The sequence below is a fragment of the Limulus polyphemus genome, unplaced genomic scaffold (genome assembly GCF_000517525.1).
Source record: "Limulus polyphemus unplaced genomic scaffold, Limulus_polyphemus-2.1.2 Scaffold48, whole genome shotgun sequence".
NCBI classification, from domain to species: domain Eukaryota; kingdom Metazoa; phylum Arthropoda; class Merostomata; order Xiphosura; family Limulidae; genus Limulus; species Limulus polyphemus.
In genome coordinates, this window is record NW_013665658.1 from 182383 (window position 1) to 205660 (window position 23278).

General features: G+C 33.5%; 1 protein-coding gene across 1 annotated transcript in view; it reads left to right on the forward strand.

Moving 5' to 3' along the window:
- The window catches only part of LOC106462778 (piezo-type mechanosensitive ion channel component 2-like), a 166367-nt gene that overhangs the window by 133465 nt on the left and 9624 nt on the right, over positions 1-23278 (forward strand). Inside the window, exons 33-42 of the mRNA XM_022390367.1 lie at positions 623-690; positions 958-1134; positions 2385-2510; positions 5142-5220; positions 7791-7830; positions 11268-11406; positions 14358-14405; positions 15200-15366; positions 16106-16270; positions 22021-22838. Coding sequence (XP_022246075.1) covers positions 623-690; positions 958-1134; positions 2385-2510; positions 5142-5220; positions 7791-7830; positions 11268-11406; positions 14358-14405; positions 15200-15366; positions 16106-16270; positions 22021-22838 — 1827 coding nt within the window. The remainder of the gene's footprint in view (positions 1-622; positions 691-957; positions 1135-2384; positions 2511-5141; positions 5221-7790; positions 7831-11267; positions 11407-14357; positions 14406-15199; positions 15367-16105; positions 16271-22020; positions 22839-23278) is intronic.

Sequence of the window (23278 nt, forward strand, 5' to 3'; positions counted from 1 at the left end):
CAAATTATGATAACCCACATGCATTATCTTACATTTATTATAATTAAACCCATCTGCCATTTATTTGCCCAACCCACTAAATGATCTAAATCCTTTTGTAAATCAGCAGCATCCTCTTCACAGCTAGCAAACACCTAAGATCTTAATATCATCTGCAAATTCAAGTAATTTATTGACTATCCCTTCATCTACATCATTGATGTAAATCAAAACGAGCAAAGGTCCTAAGACCGAGTCCTGAGATACCCCTAAGACACTGTATCTCAAATGATAATGTCTTGAACCATTAATAAATTCACGATCTAGTTGTTATTACTTCTTGTTTGTAACTCCTGTATGTGTATTGTTTGTGTTTGAATGATGATTTATATAGACAAACACACACACACACATATATATACTGTATATATATATATATAATTATATTTAGGATTTACTTAATTTTCCTCTCACCCCATTAACTAACAACAATGGCACAGTAAAAGTAATTTCATTATCTGTGTAACAATGAGTTTACAGCTGTTAGTTTGTGTGAAGTGTGTCACAATATGTGCACTCTTTGAATATCTGAAGTGATTCACAAATATTTTTACCATAGTATGATCTGCAAATATTGTGATAGTGAGTGTACAGCTACTGTATAATATAAAGCATGGGAGTTTGTATGAAATAATTCTCAATGACTGTAGAGTAAGAGTTACTATAAAATGTGTCACAGTGAACTAAATAAGTATTACATTATGCTAATCATTACCTCACTAATAATGCTGTACTAAATTACATTAAAGAAGGTACTGATTTGTAATAAATATTAATATATAACAGTGATTATCAAATAGTAAATACCAAGTTCTGTTAAATGATGTATTGAGTTAGTAACTATTTAAATATGCTAATTGCAATTTTTGGTACCAATATACTGCATTACTCTATTAGACTTAATTTTTTCTTTTGTAGGCAATAGTTGTTGTCAAGTACCTGTTCCAGTTTGATTTTTTTCCATGGAATGTTGAAACTCATGTGAACGATCCCTTCTGGCCACCAAGAATCTTGGGTATTGAAAAGAAAGACAATTATGCAGTTTATGACTTAGCCCTTCTCCTAGTCATATTCTTTCATCGTTTTGTGCTAAAGGTTATTATAATTCAAGATAAATTTTTTTTGCGGACTGTCATTGCAGGAATTCTTTAAACATGTATTGATTGGGACTGCTTGGTGTTATCCCACCTAAATTTAACATACTATATTTTGATGTGCTAATATGGCACTACAACTTCCTGAGGTGCACCTGCAGTGGTTTTGGAATATCTCATTCATTTATGAAGATATATCAGTAAAAATGAAAAATCTGACAAAAGACTAAGTTTTTTTTCTGGTGCAACTATTTTTGTATTTCAGTAATAAATAAGTGGTGAAATTTGAACTGAATTTTTGAAGAAGCAGAAGAAAGCTTAACTTTTTGTCAATAAGGTTGCTCACTTTTACAGACATATTTTCATAAATGAATATGTTATTTTGCAAGTAACTCTCCATCCCTACTTGTCTTAGGAGAATATAAATATTTTGTATAGATTTGAAACCTTATATTTTATTTTGTAGTTTGAACTAAGGAGGTGATATCGTAGTTTATACTTGAAGGCCTAAGTTTTGCTAAGGTTAACTAAGTCTTATCAAAATCTCATAAACACTAAATGAGTATGTCTTTGATTGGAATAATATTGTTATCCTATATAAACCTCAGTTTATTGTAACTAAAGATGTTTCAAAAATATCAGAAAATAGTAGGTGATTTAAGAATACAATTAATGTTTTTTCTTCAGATTTCAATCTTACCTTCCATAGCTGTCTTTAAAAAAAATTAAGGCTCTGAACTGTTCCATGCAATGACTTTTTTATTGTAAGTCACACACACAGACAATCAGAATTTATCTGATATTACTTAATAGTGACACACTATTATGCTAACATGCTTGCCCTTTCAGCTCTGGGGGCTTTATAATGTGACAGTCAATCCCACTATTCGTTGCTAAAAGAGTAGCCCAAATGTTGGTAGTTGGTGATGTTGACTACCATCTTTCCCTCTAGTCTATCGCTGCTAAATTAGGGATGGCTAGCATAGACAGCACTCTTATAGCTTCGTGCAAAATTCCAAAAACTTAGATTAAGACATATAAATTGATCTTCAAAAAAACATTAAGTCTAATATTGAAGTACACAACTTTTTAAAATACAAGTATTATCAATGTGCATAAAGTAGAATAACATAGAACAAACACATGTAAATTGAAAAGAGAATGATAGTAATGACATCATATCTCATTAGTCTTTTTACAAACTTTTTAGAAGTGTATAAATAGTATAAACATGTGATTTCTACATTCAAGAGTTTGGGATTGTGGAAAGATGGAGAAGAAGTTACAACTTTGTCAAAAGAAATCCTTGATAGAAATCCTGATATTTCCTGTGAAGAAAAGATAGCTGGTGGAACAGAATCTGAAAACGATTGGTTGGTAAGTGTAGGTTGTTCGAGGTTTGTGAATTTTATGCATTTTTTTTATGTAAGCTGAGTATTTGTTAACCTATTCATGGACAGTATAAAAATTTTCAATCAAGTAAAAACTCAAAGAACCCTAGTTTTGTACTAATAATAATGAACCCAAATTTTAAACCCATAGTTGTGCAGAAAAATAATAATTTCTTAAAAATAACGTTTAACAAAACTAGTAAAAATTCATGAATGGGTTACGTACTTAAGTTTGCTTAAAGAGAAAAATTTTATAATGATCGAAAAACCATTACTGTAATAAGCCTATGTGTTAGATAAAGAAATACTCGTATTTGACTCAACAGACTATTGTGTTTATTTATAATAAACATTAATGTAAATACATTATTGCTCCTCCTGTTATATGGCTAGTCATAACAATCATAATAATGTTCAGGGCTGTATCAAGATCAAGAACTTGTTAAATATTATTATTAAATGAGTAATAAATTACAATGCAATGGAAAAACAGAAACATAATAATTAAATCAAAACTCTGAGATATTAAATTTCTTCATTTATGTTTCACAACCTGCATCAGTATTTTAATGGAGAGTTTCAGGCTCACAGATTTCTTGTGGAATTAAGAGAAACCTCTAGGTTAGCTTCTATCATGTAGTTGCAATACTTTTCAGAGCATCATACTGAATGTCCTCACACACAGAACAGTGGTAAGAAACATGATCAGGAAAGATAAAACAACAAGGTCAAGCCACAATAGATTACCAGCATTAATATTGCATTACTTAGTTTGTGTGTTAGCGCACTCAGAAATATATTTATCACTCCATTAATCCAGAAAGGTTGCCAAACATAAAATGCCTTAAAAACTTAATATCTAACATATCTTGTTACCTGTACATTATTGTTATATTGGTGCTTTCATCCAAGGAAAGGCTATAGAAAGGACAGCACACAACTTTTTCAACTGATCATGTGGAATAAAATCAACCAAGTCTTCAGTCTTTTTTACTAAATGCTCATTGGTGCATCTTCGAAAAGGGCATTTTCAGGATGTACGACCAGAGCTTTCTTGTATGATTTATCCATTGCTGGAAGGCATCCTGTTTTATCCCAAACAAGAATGAATATTAAATATAGCCATCTGGATTCGATGTAAATAAAAAAGTTTTAGTTGGATATTTTGTCTGTACAGTTTTATATCTTGCATCTATATCATTGCTGTAATGATGCTACATTGCATATGTTTTTGTCTGATGAATCTCCATTTTAGAAGCTGTGCACATTGCAGTGTGCTCAGAAGATGGACTTTCTGGTTTTTAGGAATACCAGAAATTGTCTTTCCTACTGTTCCAGGAATAAATTTTTTTTCCTTCCATACTCATTTTTGGCTATTGGAGCTCCCTCTGCAAGTTCCTTCTTTACATCACAAATGAAAGTGCCAGACTCTTAAGAGTTTTCTGTTAATGTTTTTAAGAAACTTTTTAACATTCATATCCTTATTTCAACTTTACTCTACAGCCTACACTCACCTCACTATATAACAACTGTTGAACATTTGAATGCTGCAATTAGGAGGTGCCTGAAAAGGCAAATAAATAGTTCAGTGCTAAAACAAATGTGTAAAGACCAGACATTTGTAAAGCATGCCAAATGGCTGTATGCTATCAGCCAGCAATCAGTATCTAATACTGAAACAAGAGCTGACTAGTAGCAGTGGGAAGATTCACAGTGCAAGATAAACTAACATAGTTATTGAACTACTCAAATGAAAGTGGCATAGCAATAGAGTTTTTAGAAGTCTAATAGGACCCAACAATTTTACTATGGCCATAAAAATCATACTGGTGGCCACATTTGAGAAATTTTGTTTTTGTGTAATCACAAGTCACATGTAGGTTGTTGATTTTAAACTTTACATTATAAATAAATTACAGTCGTTGTGAAAGGTATTAAATATATAAAGTGTTGAGTACCCCAGTGGGACAGAGGTAAGTCTATGGACTTAAAAAGCTAAAAATTGGGGTTTGATTCTCTGCATTGGACACAGCAGGTAGCCCTATGCTCTAAATCAAACAAACAAACTAAAGTGTTAAATCAGTAACTACATTTCATCTGCTCTTCCCACAGCTCACATGATATTAGTTTGGTTCATATATTTCATTAAATTCTATACTATTAACCATGGCATAGTGGTTCACAGAATGGCTCTGAGTTTTTTTTTTCAAGTACAAACTTTTAGCTAATAGCTCCATCTCTTGACTGGTTTTAAGATCTAATTACAGCCACAGCTATTGAGGATTCCCTCTTGTACCTATTGTACTCACAACTTGCATGTCAATTAGTTGTTTTAAATGTTACATTACTAACCCTAAATTACATCTGCTTTCCTCACAAGTCACATATTCGTTATGTTGTTGGGTTTAAATGTTATATTACCAAATCTACATTATATATATATATGCTTACTTACAACTTACATTCCATAAAGCCAAATTGTAGAATTTGTTAGTTACATTAGTGTGTAGAATTGTTTTTGAAGATGTATAGTTTTCTGTTCATTGTTTTTACACACCCAGAACTGTATAATCTCTTGATTAGTGGTAGTGTATCACCTATTTTGATCTTTGAACAGCTTAGTCAAACACAAAGTCAGAAGGACATCCATGGAGAAACTACAGAAGAAAATGTTTTAGAAACAGGTGAAAACCAAGGTAGTGAGGTTCTGATAACACCATTTATTCAGTGTGACGATAAAGAAAAACTTGGTGATTATTAATGAGAAAGTGTAATTCTGACAAGGTACTTTACTTCTGCTCACATATATAGCTATTCTCGTTCAGTGCTGCTCTCTATTTCCATATTTTTTCACATGTCACAAGCCTTTCACTCCCATGTACCCCTTGATTCACATGGTTTAACTGAATCTTGCATGCAAATTTTCATTCGACAAACCTTCACCAATAGATGTGCCCCACACATATCCATCAGTGTGAAACTACATTCAGGTGTTAATGAATTATTGTTTGAAAATAAATTTTATACTTTCTTGCATGCATGTTGGAAATATATTTTCAGTGTAAGAAAATTATAACTTTATCAAAAAATAAATAAAATATTAATTTATGTACAATGCATTAATTGTATATTCTGTACAAATGACAGTGGGAAGAAAGAAACATAATTAAACACTATTATGGGACATCTAAATTTTTATTATTTAGCAATGTGATGCATGTGACTCCCCCTATGCACCTCTACCGAACTATCACTTCTCATTTGGCAGCACGTGCACTCAGACATCTTTCTTTTTTGTCTTGTTTGAGATTGAATTACTCAAAGTGGTATATTTTCACATACTCAGTTGTTTTTTTTTAAAGCATTCAAGTTCAATTACCCTTGTTCTAGTCGCATTTATTTCTTCCTTCAAATGCTTTTTTCAAAGCCACTGGGGTGGTTGACCATGGAGGCACTCTGCTGGATAAGATCCACATAAGATGGCTAAGTAGGGCGGTGGTGTTTTAATGTAATATCCTCCAATTTGTCGTTAATTATACAACGGAGTGAGACATCAAAATGTAGTTCACCCCTTCAATTGGAAGACCTCATAATACCCTTGCATGGATGTCGGTACCCTGTGTGGTGGTTTTGGATTTTGAGTGAACTAATCAACATAAATCCTCACACAGGTTTAGGATTGTCTATCTTCCTCCCTCGATTTTGTCCTTCTGTGTTGTGGGTCACAGCAGGGATATGTGGGATTGTTCCAGTTCCATTCTTGGCTCTCCCTCGTTCTCTCTTATTTTATGGATGTTATTGCCCTTTGGATGGTCCCAACCTGTTTCACGGTTGTGAGAGTTGATTGCATGCAATAGACTTCCTTTTGATACCGGATATCATGTTCCTGCATCAATAGCTCAGAGATAATCCTGTGTCATACCCAGGAATCAGAGTGGTTCTCAGTTCCATGTTTCTTTGGTTTGAGGAGAAGACTATATGATCCTCATCCTACCTTTATGCGGATGTCAGTACCCTGTGAGGAGGTTTTGGATGTAGTTGACTTACCAAATAAGGTCCGCCATGCTCTATCCACTCTAAACCATGGGACACATCCTCATTCACCCACTTTTCTTATTGTGGGATTGAGTTACTATATTTTTCTCCAGTTAGGATCACTTTCCTACTACATTCTCTCCCACTCAGATGTGCTCCTCTCATTTTCTACCCTGATTCCACATATGGGTGTAGAGTACACCTGGATCAGAAGTGGTGCAGTTCCCCTCTTCAGATCTGACTCTCTCATCTACAGAGGTATTGTTTGGATGCTTTGGGGGGGTGCATCTGTTCTTTCCTAGTCCCTCCTAATCAATGTGGATTTATAGCTAATCTTGTGAGAAGAGGGAAGTACCGTATCGGAAGTTATAATTTTCCTATGCTGAAAATGTACCTCCGATAAGTACTTCCCTCTTCTCACACTTCCCACTTTTCCTTCCCACTCACTTCCAGTGTTTCCATCGTCTGCCAATTTTTGAAGTGATAGTTTGGTAGATCTCATAGAGGGAGTTATATGCATCATGTGAGTGTACTATTCTTCTATTGGTGGAGAAGTGATGCATGATGATTTGCATGAGAGACACGTTGGAATCATTTGATTCCAATAGGGAGTGCGGAAGGCTTGTGGCATGCATAATAAAAAGGTTTGCATATAAAGGGTAGCAATAAACGAGAATAGCAAATCTTATGAGCTGAGGGAAGTACCTATCAGAAATACATTTTCAATATAGAAAGATTATAACTCTTGTATACATTAGGATATATAAAGCTTGAGATAACTATGTTCTTGTATACATAATATATAAAGTTTGAAATAACTATTTTCTTGTATACATTATAATATATGAAGTTGAGATAATGTGTTCTTGTTGGCATTACGATATATAAGGTTTGAGATAACTATATTCGTGTATACTTAATATATATAAAGTTGGAGATTACTATATTGTTGTTTACATAATATATATAATTTGAGGTTACTCTGTCCTTTTATACATAACAATGTTATTTCTATAGTGGATTATGCAAAGTATTATCATCATAAATAATGAAAGGTAAAAAAATGGTTTAAAAGGTATGCAAAGAAATTTATGTCTTTTATTAATTTTGTTCAGATATTATGCTGAGAGTGTATATTACATACCTAAGTCACTGATTGTTATCTAGTTTGGTGAAACATGCACCACGTGTTTCGTTTTTTTAAAATAAAGAATACCTTCTTGATTTTCAGATGCTCAAGAGGTGGGAAATGGAAAAACTCCATCAAACACGTAGGTGTCAACACATTCTAATTTATAGAGATTAGTAACTAGAAATGGTTTGTGGTTTTTTTACACACTTTTTGCAGAAATTACTCGCATGTTGCAAGTTTTAATTTTTTAAATGTTTTCACGTGCCATTGAAAGATTTGACATAGACTATTGTTTGTTATCTGGCATTTGACAGTGTTTTGTTTACGATGAAGAAATATTTTTTTAATGGCTTTAATACTTTCATTATTTCATTATATCTGTTTCATAAGATTATATATAATCTAGTTTGTTACTGCAGCAAGACATTTAACAAAGAATTTTAGTTTACCTCCCATACTTATCACATAATTTCTAGTACAGGGTGTTCCAAAATTATCTTTCCTATTTTAAAATCTGATAATTAGATAAATAAGGAAATACAACCATGCAGTTTTAAACATCTTGTAGCCCAACTCAACAGTTTTTATTGTCATGTATTCTTCCACTCTAGTGAGTATTGTTACTGTTATGACAGCAGAAATCACGTGATGCTGCTAGTGCATATGTGACTGAATTTCTCGATTGATCATGAATGATCAGGGAGGCCCGAGTGTATTCGAGATGGCTCTTTTGTTGGTATTTAAGCCTGGCAGAGAAAGCCAACAATTAATGAGGGAATGAAGAGAGTTCTGGGTAATTTACAATTCTGTGTGTGGTTTGTTATCGAGATTGTGAATCGTTGTGATTTATAGCGTGTATTATAAAAGTAGTTAAGCTTAAAGTGATGAGAAACGTACTGATTGTGAAATTACTATGTGCTAAAAGTTTGTATCGAGGAAGAATAAACTGGTTTAACCAAGAATGGACTTGTATTGCTGAAGTTTCTTGGAAAAAATTTCAACTGGAAATTAACAAAGAAGCAGATACGTAACATTACCTTGTAAAGTGGCAACCTTGCAAGAAGAAACTCAATGTGTCATTTGGTTTCCAGAGACCAAGTCAGTGACTTGGGTGCAAAATAATTGCAGATGCCAGTACAGTAAAGAAGTATGAGGGTATGTTAAGGATATCATGTATCACAGTACACATATAGCAAAGGTCACAGAGCTAAAGACCAGAATAACAGGGGCCATTGCCAATGAAACTGTGGGCATGTTGCAGCAAAGGTGGACTGAAATCGTAAATAAGTTAGACATGCTGTGAGCCACCAATGGTACACACAGGGAGTCTACTGACATGTTAATAAAAAAGTGTTTGAGTTGGGCTACAAGATGTTAAAAACTGCAAGATTGTATTTCCTTAGTTAGTTAATTATTAAATTTTAAAGTAGGAAAAATAATTTTGGACCACCCTGTATAATATATAACACTGCAAAATTTTAAATTCCGTGAAAACATTATATAACCAAGGTAGTTTATTAAGCTGGTCAGCACACATCAAAAACTTTCATACTTATCAGGTGTGGAGTAATTAGAAGCCCAACATACCTAAAACACACACACACTTGGTTACTCATAATAAATAAGATAATGTTTCATCATGCATCTTTTGGCCCTATTGTTCATTTCAAAACTGGCCTTTGCTTTGTTTCTTAAGGAACTTCATTTGACTGTGTAAATTGTTTTCCCTTTGCTTCAGTTATTCTAATTTTTGCTAAGCTTTAATGATTTTGCCGTGCTATCTAACTACTTCTTCATTCTCTTGCTAATTGAAATTTTCTTTCTTGCACTTTTAGTCTTATTCAGAATTTTAGTTTAGAAGTTATTTCATAGATGGTGATAGAAGTGTTCTATTGAAATGAGAAGCTGAGGTGGCTTGATGCTGTAAACATGCCACCTTTTAATTCAAATGTTAACCAGTATCTCAAATCTCTGATTATTTTCTATGATGATATTGAACGAGCTTGCTGTAAATATGGTCATTTATATAAAAAAACAACATAAATCCTGATTTGACTGGATTTGAATGCAAGACTTCCACATGAGAGTCAAGCACTGTAACCACTGAGCTACTTTGACATCCAGTGTTTAAAATCTAATCTTATCAAATATTAATTTAAAATATCATGGTATTTGTGTTTTTCTGAGTATTGAAAGAGCTGGCTATAAACATGATCATTTATTGAAAAAAAACAAAATTATAAAAAAATCCCAACTGTACTTATATTTGAACATAACATTTCCACTCGGGGTTTGGGTGCTCTAACCACTGAGGCAATTTGAGTATTACAAACAGACAGTGGCTTTTATATATATATATATATATATATGTAGATGCTTTATACTTTCCTTCAGTTTACCAGTGTCTGAAGATTCAAAGTGAAGGAAGCCTAGTGTCAGAATAGTCTGTCACATAAAAACCTGTTTGTTTTACTGCAGGCTCTTGTACAGCCAAAATACCTAGAGAACATTCAGCTTAAAATGACATTTCACCACTCTTGTGTTTGTCTTCTTTTAGAACACATTATTTGTGTAAGGATAGTAGTTATGGTAGGGGGAGAAGATGACTTGATAGTTAAAGTTTGATTAATGAAGGCCAGTAGTTCATCATAACATACTGTTGCCACTAACCACTTTAATACTTGAAAAAATCATAAGCTCATAGATAGAGAAGAAAACTGAAAATTCAGAAAGATAAAATAACAACTTTTCATAAGTTCAATAGTTAAAAGAGACTGGGTATTAGCTATCAACAGTCTTTTGAGTTCCTTGATCAAGAAATCTGAAGAGCTCTATCACAGAACTGTGCTCAGCAGCTAATCAGTATGTGTTTTTGCTATAGCAAAGCCACATCGGGCTATTTCCTGTGTTTCCTATTTCCAATGAAGCACCAATTGTTGCATTGTAAATCTGAAGACTTATCGCTGTCCAACCAGGGGACAACTAATCAGATGAACCTCAACAGTCAAATCAGTTCCCTCCACAGCCATAAATATCATCCAGACATGAAATATGAACAAACATAAAAGTGCTGAAATGTCGCTAAGTTCAATACTTACCAGATAGTCTGTTGGTGTAGAAGCCTTGAGCTTGGGTCAACAAGTATCTATGAAATCCTTTAAAGAACATATTTTTTTATTTTAGCATGACACTTTTAAGTTTGTACTAAGGTCAATGGGGTACTAATTATTTAAATTATAACATTATTTATATTACAAGTCTCAAATGTTCAATGAATTATTTATAACTGTCATACTGAGGTCAATGTGGTACTAATTATTTAAGTGATAACATTACTTATATTACAAGTCTCAAATGTTTAATGAATTATTTATAGCTGTCATACTAAGGTCAATGTGGTACTAATTATTTAAGTGATAACATTATTTATATAACAAGTCTCAAATGTTCAATGAATTATTTATAGCTGTCATACAAGACATCTCATGTATTAGTTTGTAAAAGTTTTAAGGAAGTATTAATCATACTGTATATACACTTATATGAAAGTTTTACCACAGTTTCTTGATTTGCTAGGTACGAAAGGCCCTTCGTAAAGTTTTTCATGAACTTGTTGTGTCCTAAGTATCGTGTGACAGTGGACGTATATGCTATCATGTTCTTCTGTGATTTTGTGAATATGTTGGTTGTAGTGTTTGGCTACTGGGCCTTTGGTGTAAGTATAGACCTCTTGATAAGAATTTATAGTTGCCATAGTAAAATCTCTTCTTTCCAGTGTAACTTTCTGACATAGATGAATAGGTGATGCTAACAGGTGCAGTGTTTTAAGTAACAACTGTGTTTAAATTAATAATCTGCACTTAAATTAAAATATAAAAAAGCATCAAGATAGTATAAGATTTATATCCAAACAATAATTCATTAACACCTGAATGTAGTTTCACACTGATGGATTTCATCTGTTTTCTGTGGTCTTTGTTCTTTTTTCTTTCTATTTGTTACATCTTTTCTTCAAACAGCTTAGATAGCTTTGTAACTTTGCTTCCTTTAAAAATCCTACAGAGTTATGTTTAGCTTATGTAGCTTTGTAACTTTGCTTCCCTTTAAAATCCTACAGAGTTATGTTTAGCTTACATAGCTTTGTAACTTTGCTTGCCTTTAAAATCCTACAGAGTTATGTTGAACTTATGTAGCTTTGTAACTTTGCTTCCTTTAAAAATCCTACAGAGTTATGTTTAGCTTATGTAGCTTTGTAACTTTGCTTCCCTTTAAAATCCTACAGAGTTATGTTTAGCTTACATAGCTTTGTAACTTTGCTTCCCTTTAAAATCCTACAGAGTTATGTGTAGCTTACATAGCTTTGTAACTGTGCTTGCCTTTAAAATCCTACAGAGTTATGTTTAGCTTATGTAGCTTTGTAACTTTGCTTCCCTTTAAAATCCTACAGAGTTATGTTTAGCTTATGTAGCTTTGTAACTTTGCTTCCCTTTAAAATCCTACAGAGTATTACTAACCTTAGGCACTGTTGTAACCTTGCTTCTCTGTAAAATAGAGTAAATATTCAATCAGGAAGAGAAATAAAATACATTTTTGGTTTGGAATTTTACTTTTAAAATCTTGTGTTTTAAAGTTGGACAGCTAAAAAGCAACACTTCATGTTTCACTTCATACATTTTAAGTTTTCTAGTGTTAAACTTTTAAACAAGAATGCTGAAATAATAGCTTCATAGTGATATTCACTGTTAACCAAAGAGAGAATTTGAAGCTAAGTGCTCACACTGCTTTTTTTTCAAGTTACAAGATATCCAAGTGTTTATTTGTATTTTTTATTTTTTAAATGTTAACTTGAAGTGCATTTTCAGAAGTCAATAATGTTTTATTTTTTAGTAATTCAAAGATTACTCAAATAATATTTTTTTTGCTTTGCTACATCCACATAAAGATGCATTTTGAATTTCAAATAACATATAATGCCTTGTTACATTCAGATATGATCTAATCTACATCTTCTTTTTTATCCATTGCCTTCTGATTGTAGATATTGTATGGAGGAAAATATATACTCTTTAAACATTTTTATAAACTTTTTTATTTCATAAAAAATTATATATAATATCCTCTTGCCAATCTTGTGAAGAGGATTCTGTTCTGTTTATTTCTTCTGACTTTTATTTCCATTTTGGAGAAATATAATACCATCTTTCTATACCACGAATGTCAGGTTACTTTAATTTTTCTCATCATATATATAAATTGAAGATTTGTGAAAATGTTTTAAACATCCTGATCCAGTTGTGGTTTATTTTACAATAAGATATATGAGATGAGAGTTTGGCTTTGTCTCTTCCACAATTACAAATAGTGTTTATATTAGTTCTACAACTATGCAGTCACCAGCAATTACACAGCTCACCAAGTTAAAGTAACTTGCATATGAACATTTATTAAAATCACACAAGCTTTAATATATCGCATAAGTCAATCATTGCAGATTAAGTATTCTTGATAAAAACAGATTACTCAGATGTAACTGTTTCCTTTTATTAATATTTCTAACAACTTTTTCTTTCCTGTATTTTGAAGTATTTTTGGTGCTGCTATTTTAAACCATTTTGGTAGTACTTTTTCCTGTAAGAACTAAACTTCCTGCAGATTATATCTGTTTTTTTTTTGTCATAATACACAAATCACAACAATTATATCATTATGTGAACAGTTGAATTGCATCATCTTCAGGCATAAAAAACATCAAAACCTGTCGAGTGTATGAGACTGTTTCTAGTCTCATCAGGTTTATTTTTATCCTCTACAGTAAGTTATTTGGTAATTTATCGTATTTTTAAGACTGGGAACAGTCTCGTTTTTATGATTATTTTGAAGATTAATTTATTTCTGAAGATTGATAACTGTAATGGGTTATGTCCACGTTATCGTAGCTAACAATTTGATAATCATAGTGTAATGTGAAAGTTTTCTTTATTAGTTTGTAGTTACAGGCTATACCTCTAAAGAAGAGAGATTTACAGCTTATTATACTGTGTAGTTAACCTAATAAGACACCTATCAGATGGAAGGGTGTGCTAGAAAAAGAAAGGAATGGGGTTATGAGAGTAGAGGTTGGCAACTATCTTGGTCAGTGTTTCCCATCCTGGGCAGTCCTTCCCCCTAGTGGGCATTTTTAAAATTCAGGGGGGGAGTAAACTTTGAGGGGGCGATTAGAAAAGTTTTGAGAGTTTCAAAGTTATATTTGTTAAAATTATACCATAAGAAATAGGGTTTTTTCTTTCAACACATTTGAGCAAACATCATTGTGTGGGGGTGTTTGTGACAAGCAATGCCCACCCCAATGTTTTTCATCCATTCATTGAGCATATCTTTCTTGGCATCACTTTTAATACTTGTATTAAAAATTTATTAGAAAGGAGCATGAGCACTCATTGTTTGCTGAAAGGAGCGCTGCAGCAAAAAAGGTTGGGAAACACTGATCTAAGTAAACAGTGTGGCTATGTTATTGTAAAACATTTCATTAATTCTTTATTGGTGTACCAATAAACTCTTGTTCATATGACTCCAAGAATCTGTTTATGGAAGATTGGCATTCTGCTTAAAGGTAGTTAATTGTTTTTGATCTATGGTGATTGCTAATCGGTAACTATTTGTCTTTAGACTGACACAGCTGATGGAGGTGTTGCTTCATATGTTGAAGAGAACAAGGTAATGTTTATTGATGGATACATGTTTATGTTCCATAAGTAAAAAACTTTAGTTCATAAGATTAAATCTTAGTTTAACTAATAATCTAAGCACACAAGTTCATTTAAATGTCAGAATGACATGTAACAATGCTGAAAAATCCCATGTAGATAAGTATTTGTTGTTTTTTTTCTGTTAGCTGAATAACTTAATTGATACATAATGTTATGAAGAGCTTTATGCTGAAATTCAACTACACATATTGGATAAGATAGGAATGTTCACAATTCATACATAAATCATTATGAATTTCTACTTTCTCTTTATATTTAGGTTACAAACTAGGTTTGTATGATTGTTCTTAACAATTCTGTAAGTTATGGAAATAATTACTTTTTATTGAAGGTAGACCACATATATAATTTGGACATTTTTTGATGGAAGTTAATAAGATGAAACTATGTAAAGATTTGAAATCATCATATGTGAATCTTCAGGTGGGAAATTATATTAACAATAACGTGTAATTCAACTGAACTTATAAAGTATTTTATACTTGAGTGAAGTTCATCAAATGTACACTTTTTTAACATATACAAGGAGCTATTACTGTTTTTAAACTTAATCAAGAGTTGTTGTTGTTGTTTTTTTTTTGGGAGGGGGTATTTTTAGGCATAAAAGAAACATATACAGTTTTTATGTTTGTGACATAACAATTTTTTGTTATTATTTACAAAAGTATATCACTAGATTAAAACTAATCATAACACTAAGAAGTCATTCCACAGCTTAATATGTGTGCATTTATTTTTCAGGTTCCCATTCCTTTCCTCATAATGTTAGTTGCCCAATTTGCTCTGATCATAATTGATCGAGCTCTCTACCTTCGTAAAAATGTCCTGGGAAAATTAATCTTTCAGATCGTTTTGGTGTTCGTCATCCATGTGTGGATGTTCTTCATTTTACCAGCTGTGACAGAAAGGTTTGTTTCATTGTTACCTGTATTACATTATATTCATTGTTTTTCTCTAAAGTTGCATGAATTGCTACATTTATTATTTAGACATTAAAGAGCTAGTGTTTTAAGGATGGCTGTGGCTGAGTAAGTACTACTAGCATTGAATCTTCACTGAGCTGCATCTGTCTGGAGCCTTATTTCTCTCAGTTGAAAAAGCCTCATAAGGCTTTGCATAAAGAATACAATTATGTCCACCACAAGACTACAGGAAAATGTGATTTATTGAAGATTCAGTGCTTGTTTAATACACAGTTCCTTAATAATTGCTTCTAACACTCTTTGTTATTTGGTCATATTGTATTTAAAAAAGGTAATTTTTAGTGAATATTTTGTCCATCATTCTAACTTTTTTACTGCTAAAACTTTAGTCATTTTGTTTTATTCTCTGTCTCTCCTTTGAAGATAAACTGTTTTATGCTGAATCCTGTAATAGTTTGAATGTTATGAAAGAAGTAGATTGTTAACTCAGTCTTACACATATTTTATTTTATAACTGTATGGTGATAAGCCTTCTTCAGGAACAAAATATCAACTCACAGAGCATTGTCTATTATTAGCTTGAATTATCAAGAGGAACTTCAAAAATAGGAGCTGCAACAAGTAGACCCTAGGCATTATAAACTCAATCACAATTATAAACACATTATTATCACATTATAAACTCAATTGGATCCTGAGATTTTCTTACTTTTCTTTCCTCCAGAGAGTTCACAAGTCCTACCAGACTTCCTCCAAAGCTGTGGTACTTTGTTAAGAGTGTGTACCTCCTGATTTCAGCGTACCAAATCCGGTCAGGCTATCCAACAAGGATTCTTGGAGTTGTTTTCTGCAAGAACTACAACTATATTAATTACTTTCTTTTCAAAGGGTAAATTTAAACTGTTTTGTTAATATTCTATAGCTTAACATTTTTCCTCAAAGAATGAAAAAATGAAACCAGATAACAATCTTTAGATATCCTTTCTTTGTTCTCTTCTCACCTAAAAGAAAATATTTTTGAATATCATGTGTATTTAATTAGCATCTTTTGATGAACATGATGAAGGTAAAGTTGTTTTTGTTTCTTACAATTGTGAAAGGAGTATTTCTTTGAAACATTCAGAAGATGGGACACAGTTTGGTACTGTTGAGAGTAGCAGTAAAAGGTTTAAACATTTTTTAAATATACATCATACTTTGCGTCAATTCTCAAGGCTTACAATATTATGCGGGGCACAAAAGTTTTGCCAAAGGGTTGTGCATATCTGCCAGAGACAATGTAATATGCCTCCAGGGCATTGTTGACTTGTGTCAAGATGAATATTAAGTGGTAAAGGACAACAAAGGAAAATAAAACATTAAAAATTTACTATATGTGTGGAAATAAAAAGACCTGAAATTACGAACTTAACAAAAGGTAAATCTTTAATGATATTCTACAAAAAATTAAAATGTATTTCTTTTTTCTATTTCCTAATTTTAATAATTTATTGCATTGTATGTTGATGATAATATCTAGAGTTAGGGATATGGTAAAGAAAATGAAAAATAAAATATGAACATTTGCCTTAAAAAATTTTTCATATTCTTTCAGGGGGGTTCTAGAGATTATGCAAATGAAATATGAAAACTATAAGACGTAGAAAAGTATTTCTATACTTAAAATGAAAATCACCTTGCACTCAATTAGTTAAGAGTTTGAGTGCAAGTAAGTACAATAGATAGATAACATATTTTTAGTAAAAACACTCAATTATAATAATGTCATTCATTGTGTACAAGATACTTATGATCTTTAACAAAATCGTACCAGTTTTTGAGAAGAAACATAAAGAAATCTGAGTTACCATATGTATTGTTGTACAAGTGAAATTCGTGACTCAATTTCCTCAAGTTACATGAGCCTGAAGCAAAAGTATTACTCAAACTCAGTTTACCAAATTCGTCTGTACCTTACAACAGATTTGCTTTTATCTTCTTTGCAACTGTTGTCTGATGCCTATCGCAGGCCTACTGCTCAATTTTGAGAGGTCCTTAGTCATTTATTGACTTTAACTTTGCTACAGTCATCAGCTTTTGCTCTATCCTTGGTCTCTTGGTTGGCTTGTTGCTGTGATCATTTGAAGAGAGATGCCTTTCTAGAGGGAATTCGATTTCCTTGTTCAGCTCTCAGAGATCTCAGGGAAGCACCTTTTCTCAGACATTAGATTTTTGCAGGTATTCCAGATTCCATGGAATCTAGGGTGGATGTGGCCTGTCTCCACTTTTCTCTTTAAACCCTGGCCTCTTGTCTTTCTTGGTTTTATACTGGAAGTTTTACTGCATCTCTCATTAGAGTTTCCAGACCTCCTGTGTCAGCTCCACATTCTATCAGAACTCAAAGGAGATTCCACCCTTATCAACAGGTATCTTCTGCTCGTTTGGAGGATGGACTACAGTGTTGGTGACTACCCTGTGGGGGCTTGACTCAGACGGTTCATTTTAGTATGGGAGACCTTCACATCAGTGGGTCATTCAAGTTGTTATGAGAGCATTAGTCCTTTATTTCACGTCTCCTCCTCCATTATTACTCATACCAGTTGTCTTTTCATTCCCCAAGGATTATCTTACATCCAGTCATTGAGAACAAGCTATCCAGGATCTTCTGCACAAAGAAACTGTCAAGCAGGTTGACTCCTCTTTAATGGGTTTTTATTCCAGTTTGTTTGTAATGCCAAATAAGACAGGCAATTGGCAACCTTTCATCAGTCTTTTTTGTCGTAATTGTTTCCTCCAGTCTCCTCAGTTTATTATGGAGTCATTTCTTTCCCTTTGGTGGCACTTTTCACCCTGTTGTGGATAACAAAGTTCGATGTCTATCTTTGTATTCTGATCACGGAATCTTCACGTCATTACTTCCATTTTGTTCGTGTTTGTTAGTTTTTTCAGTTTTGCACTCTCCATTCAGCCTCACACCTGCCCAATACGTGTTTTGTCGGATAGTCAGATCCTTTTCACGTCATCTTTACTCATTGGGCATTCACACTCACCATTATATGGACAACTGGCTTTTTCTCACTCCTTTCTACCATTTGGCAGAACTTCATACTCGAGCTTTTTTATCTGAAGCTGCAAGAGCTGGTTTTCTCGTCAAAATGGAGAAGTCTATTTCTACTCCCACACAGTACCTCATTCATTTAGGGGTGTTTTTCAATTCCCATCTTAATCAGGCTCAACCTTCTCCTCTATGCCTTTTAGGCCATGGAATGGGCTGTTTTTCTAATACAGTTGTCTCCTTCTCCACCAGCATATGTGTTTCTATCTCTATTGGGAATGTGGGCACCCTTGGAATCACTCATTCCTGTAGTTCATGCTCACGTTTTCCATTTATTGGTCATTTATTGGAACATTTGCATGGATGCATTGGATTGTCCAGTGATCCTATTGGCTTCCAGCCTGCTCAATCTTGGTTGGTGATTGGACAGGGACAACATAACAATAGGTGTCACTCTCCTGCCCCCACGTCCAGAGATACATAATTTCACGGACGCTTCTCTCCAGGGATGGAGTGCTTGTATATTTTATATGGAATTCAAGGGCCTCTGGACAGAAGAGTAATTTTCTCTACACATCAATCTCTTAGAGCTTCTACCAGTTCAATGAGCTATGTCTCAGGGTCTCGCATTGTTGCAAGTGGAGTTGGTAATGCTTCACTCAGACAATTCCATAGTAGTCTCGTGCATTTCTAAGCAAGAGGGCACTCACTCCAGGTTTTCGAACATTGCATCATCTTTTTTTGGTCTACAATAATCAGATTTTACACCTTGCTTGTCATGTTCCAGGTGTAAGAATTTAGTGGTTGATCAGTTATTTCATCTCAACATAGTTATTCCCATGGAATGGATGCTTTATCCACAATTTCTTTCATTGGATCTGCTCTCCTCTTGGGATGTCCCAGATCTATGCTTTTGCCACACTGTGGAATGCCCAGCTTCCATCCTTCTGGTCTCCTGTACCTCACCCTTTGGCTTTGCTCTAAGCCAGGATTGGACGAGTTTTTCATCTTTACACATTTCCTCTGATTCATCTGTTATCCAAAGTTCTTGTACTAATTCACTCCTCATCCTGTTGAGTTCTTCTGGTGGTGCTACATTGGCCAGATTAGCCTTGTTTTTCACTCCTTCAGTATCTTCAAGAATGCCAGCTTATTCCTCTCTGGTCATCTCTCTTATGTCAGCCTTGGTCAGACATTTTTCATCTGGCTATCACCATTCTCTGACTTCACATTTGGCTTTTATGTGGTCTGTTGTATGATGTCAAGATTTGATTTCTCAGGTGGCTTTTTTTATTAACGAGGAACATTCATCATTCTTGTTTAGAAATTTATCAATGGAAATGGTTTACTTATTGTCAGTGGTCTTTCAGACCTGGATTTAATCCTTCTTGTCCCATTGTGCCACATATTTCTCAATTTCTGACATGGTTATTCGACAGAGGTTTGGCACCTTCATCCATTTCTCTGTATAAGGCAACTTTGACAGGTTTTTTTTCGTTTTGCTAGGATTCATAAAGTTTTTGAATCTACAGTTTTGTCCTTACGTCTGAATTCTTTTTGGGTTACCTGTCCTTGATTTCCTTTCCAAGTTCTCCATGCCTTATCTCGTCCACCCTTTGACATTATGTTCTCTATATCACCTTTCTCTTAAGACTTATTTTCTTCTGTTGTTGGTTAGCAGATGTCAACATTCGGATGTGTTTGCAATTCATGTTCACAGGACTCTTTTACCATTGCACTTATGTTGTGTTGCATCCATGAGGTCCTTTCTACCCAAAATTTCAGCAGCTAGAGAAGGGGATAAGGCTTTTTCTCCTTTTCATCTTTCCCCCATTTATCATTTTTATGACTGCTCAGATCCATATGGTCTTTTAAGCCCAATTTGGGCTCTCTGTTATTATGTTGCACGCACTGGAGAGCTTTGGGGTTCCCGTCACCATTTGTTTCTCCAATGGGATCGTATGGTGTCACATGACTTATTCCATGTCACTTTGACCAGTTGGGTTTGTATTACATATCTGGGCTTTCATTGGAGGAGTGGAGACTTTTTCAGGTCTCATCTCATACAGTTTGCCATATCTGAATGTCTCTGGTGGTTCAGTTGCATTGCCCACTGGAGGAGATTGTACAGGCTGATATGTGGACCCCCACCTAACACATTTATATCTCAATATTCACATGATTTGGTAGTTGCCTCCTCAGATGGTTTTTGTCTACCCCAGTGGCCCATTTATCTTGTCAATGTGTAATTCTAGTGTGAGAGGAGGTAAGTTAGTTTCAGAAGTTAACATTTTCCTATACCGAAAATGTATTTCCGATAATACCTACCTCCTCTCACACTCTCCCACCCTTCCTCAGTGGTCAGTATTTGGGTCTGCTAATTTGGACAGTCTCGAAAAAGTGAATAGGAAGTAATAACGGGGAGCTTATATATGGATTTGGGATAGGAGGCGCATTGATGTAGGTGGAGAGAATCACAAGATCTAACTTGCTATGGGCAATATAGTGGGGTATAAAAGCTGGAGCAAGTGAGATAAGATTCATACCAATACTTAGATGGGCAGAGAAGAGTAACTTTCATCAAGATAAAGTTAGAGTGTGACAGGAGGTAAGTATTATTGGAAATACATTTTTGGTATAGGAAAATGTTAACTTCCATAAGTTGGGCACCCTCAATGTCAATGATATCTTCAGCCATAACCCCAATAATATCCCACAAAGTTTGGCCAGCTTAGGAGATTGAGGGTTGTTCTAAATACAAATTCTAAGCTAACAATGCAAAACAGCCATTACAATAAAAGTGTAATAATGCATAACAAATTATATTTAATATGCTTACTAGTATAACCAATATTATTAATGAATGAAACAAAATATCATACCTTACTTAAGACTGCCATAGCACAGTGAAGTGTAATTCTCTTAAGTATATTATATATAGTTAAATAACTTTTATAATAAGTTCTGTTTTTACTATTCTCAGTTTACTTGTAAGTGGAATCAGTGATGTCTCCAATTAAACAAAATTAATTTCATTTTGGAGAACTACAGACAAAATTTAATGTAGTTGAAATATTTGATCATAAAAAAGCAGCACTGCAATAGAAATATAACATGATATTATGTAGTGTTATAAAATATAAGTTTAATATGCTGTTCTATGGAGTAATTTTAACATATGCAAGTTACGATGTTGTGGAGTGTTATAACTGTTCTATCTTCCAAGTGGATTCAGATTATCATCTGTAATATAACAGAGTGGAATACTAGCAGTAATGTATAAAATATTTTGATACAACCTATGATATTAGCAGGCATTATGAATTCTTGTTATTTAGTAAATTAGAAGTTGATTAGTTCCATCATCTGTAATAGGCAACCATGATGAAAATTGAATTCAAAACCTTATCGACTTTTTCTAGAAATTTCCACTAAAATATAAAATACAGTTTAGTTCATCACAAGAATCTCAGTTCAAATTTTTGAAAAATATGGAAATCTCCCTGAAGGCATTTTATACTTTCAAATATTACACAATATTTCTATTGTTAAGATGGTATTTTTGGTAATGGTATTACTCATAGTGAAAGTATTTTTCTTTCCAGTTACATGATGATACCATTTTTGTATGAAATCCGTTCTTTGATGGATTGGATCTGTACAGACACTAGCTTGAATGTTGGTAACTGGTTGAAGATGGAGGATATTTTTACAAATATTTATCTCCTAAAGTGCATCCGAAGAGTAGAGGCTGAATATCCCACTCCACGAGGAATTAAGCGTGCTGCACACATGAAGTATGGAGTTGGAGGTTTACTACTGTTTATTATTATCTTAATAATTTGGTTTCCTTTGCTTCTTTTTGCCTTGGGCAACATGGTGAGATTACCAAATTCACCATATGACTGTACTGTGGAGATTACTGTTGAGGGCTATGAACCCATCTTTAAAATGAGTGCCCAGCGAAGTTCACTCAACTCTTTTACGCAAAGTGAATGGAATAAAATGCTGCATTACTATCGATTAGATCCATCAGCACAATCTTTTCTTGATAACTATGATATGCAAGATGTAATGATGGTTAAAATGAATGGAAATTCTACCTCAGTGTGGACCATCAGCCCTCCTAGTCAGACTGCTCTCATTCATGAACTCTTGTCAAATGAAACTGAGTTAAATGTAAAGCTATCTTGGTCTTTTTCAAGACAATTCAAAACTTCAGATGTAGAGAAGACTGTTTATAATGAGCACGTCATTACACTGAATAATCTTGAAGACCGAGAGCTTCGAGAGGAGTTGGCCCAAATGTTGAATGGGAGCAGCAATGTAAGTGAGATAACTCTGCCATATTTATTTCCTAAGTACTTGAAGGTTCCTGGTCGAGGTCAGCCTTCTCCTGTTAAAGACTTAGTCAGAAGAAGAGGTAAGTAACCTTTCTTTTCAAAATATTTGCACTTTACTTGCAGGTCATAAATGTTGGTGGACTTTTTATTTAACAATTTGTAAACTTTAAAACTTAAATACTTTTTCACATATTCTAAAAAATATGTAAGTAGGTGTTTTACAGAAATTTTGACAGTGTGTGGTTACTGTTCTGTCCCTCACTCACTCACATCAGTACTTGGAGATAGTTTCACAATAAATCATATTTTTGGACCTGGATTGGCATAATCTTTTGTTACAAAAGAAAAGGAGAGGAAGCAGTAAAGATAAGATGAAATTTGTACATGAAATCTCCAGAAATACTATTTTATTTATTTCTTTAAGTTACAAATTGCAGTAATACTTCACTGTCATTAATGTTACAATAATCTAGGATGTTTAATAAATTGTTAGTTTGTTTGTAGTTATGCACAAAGCTAC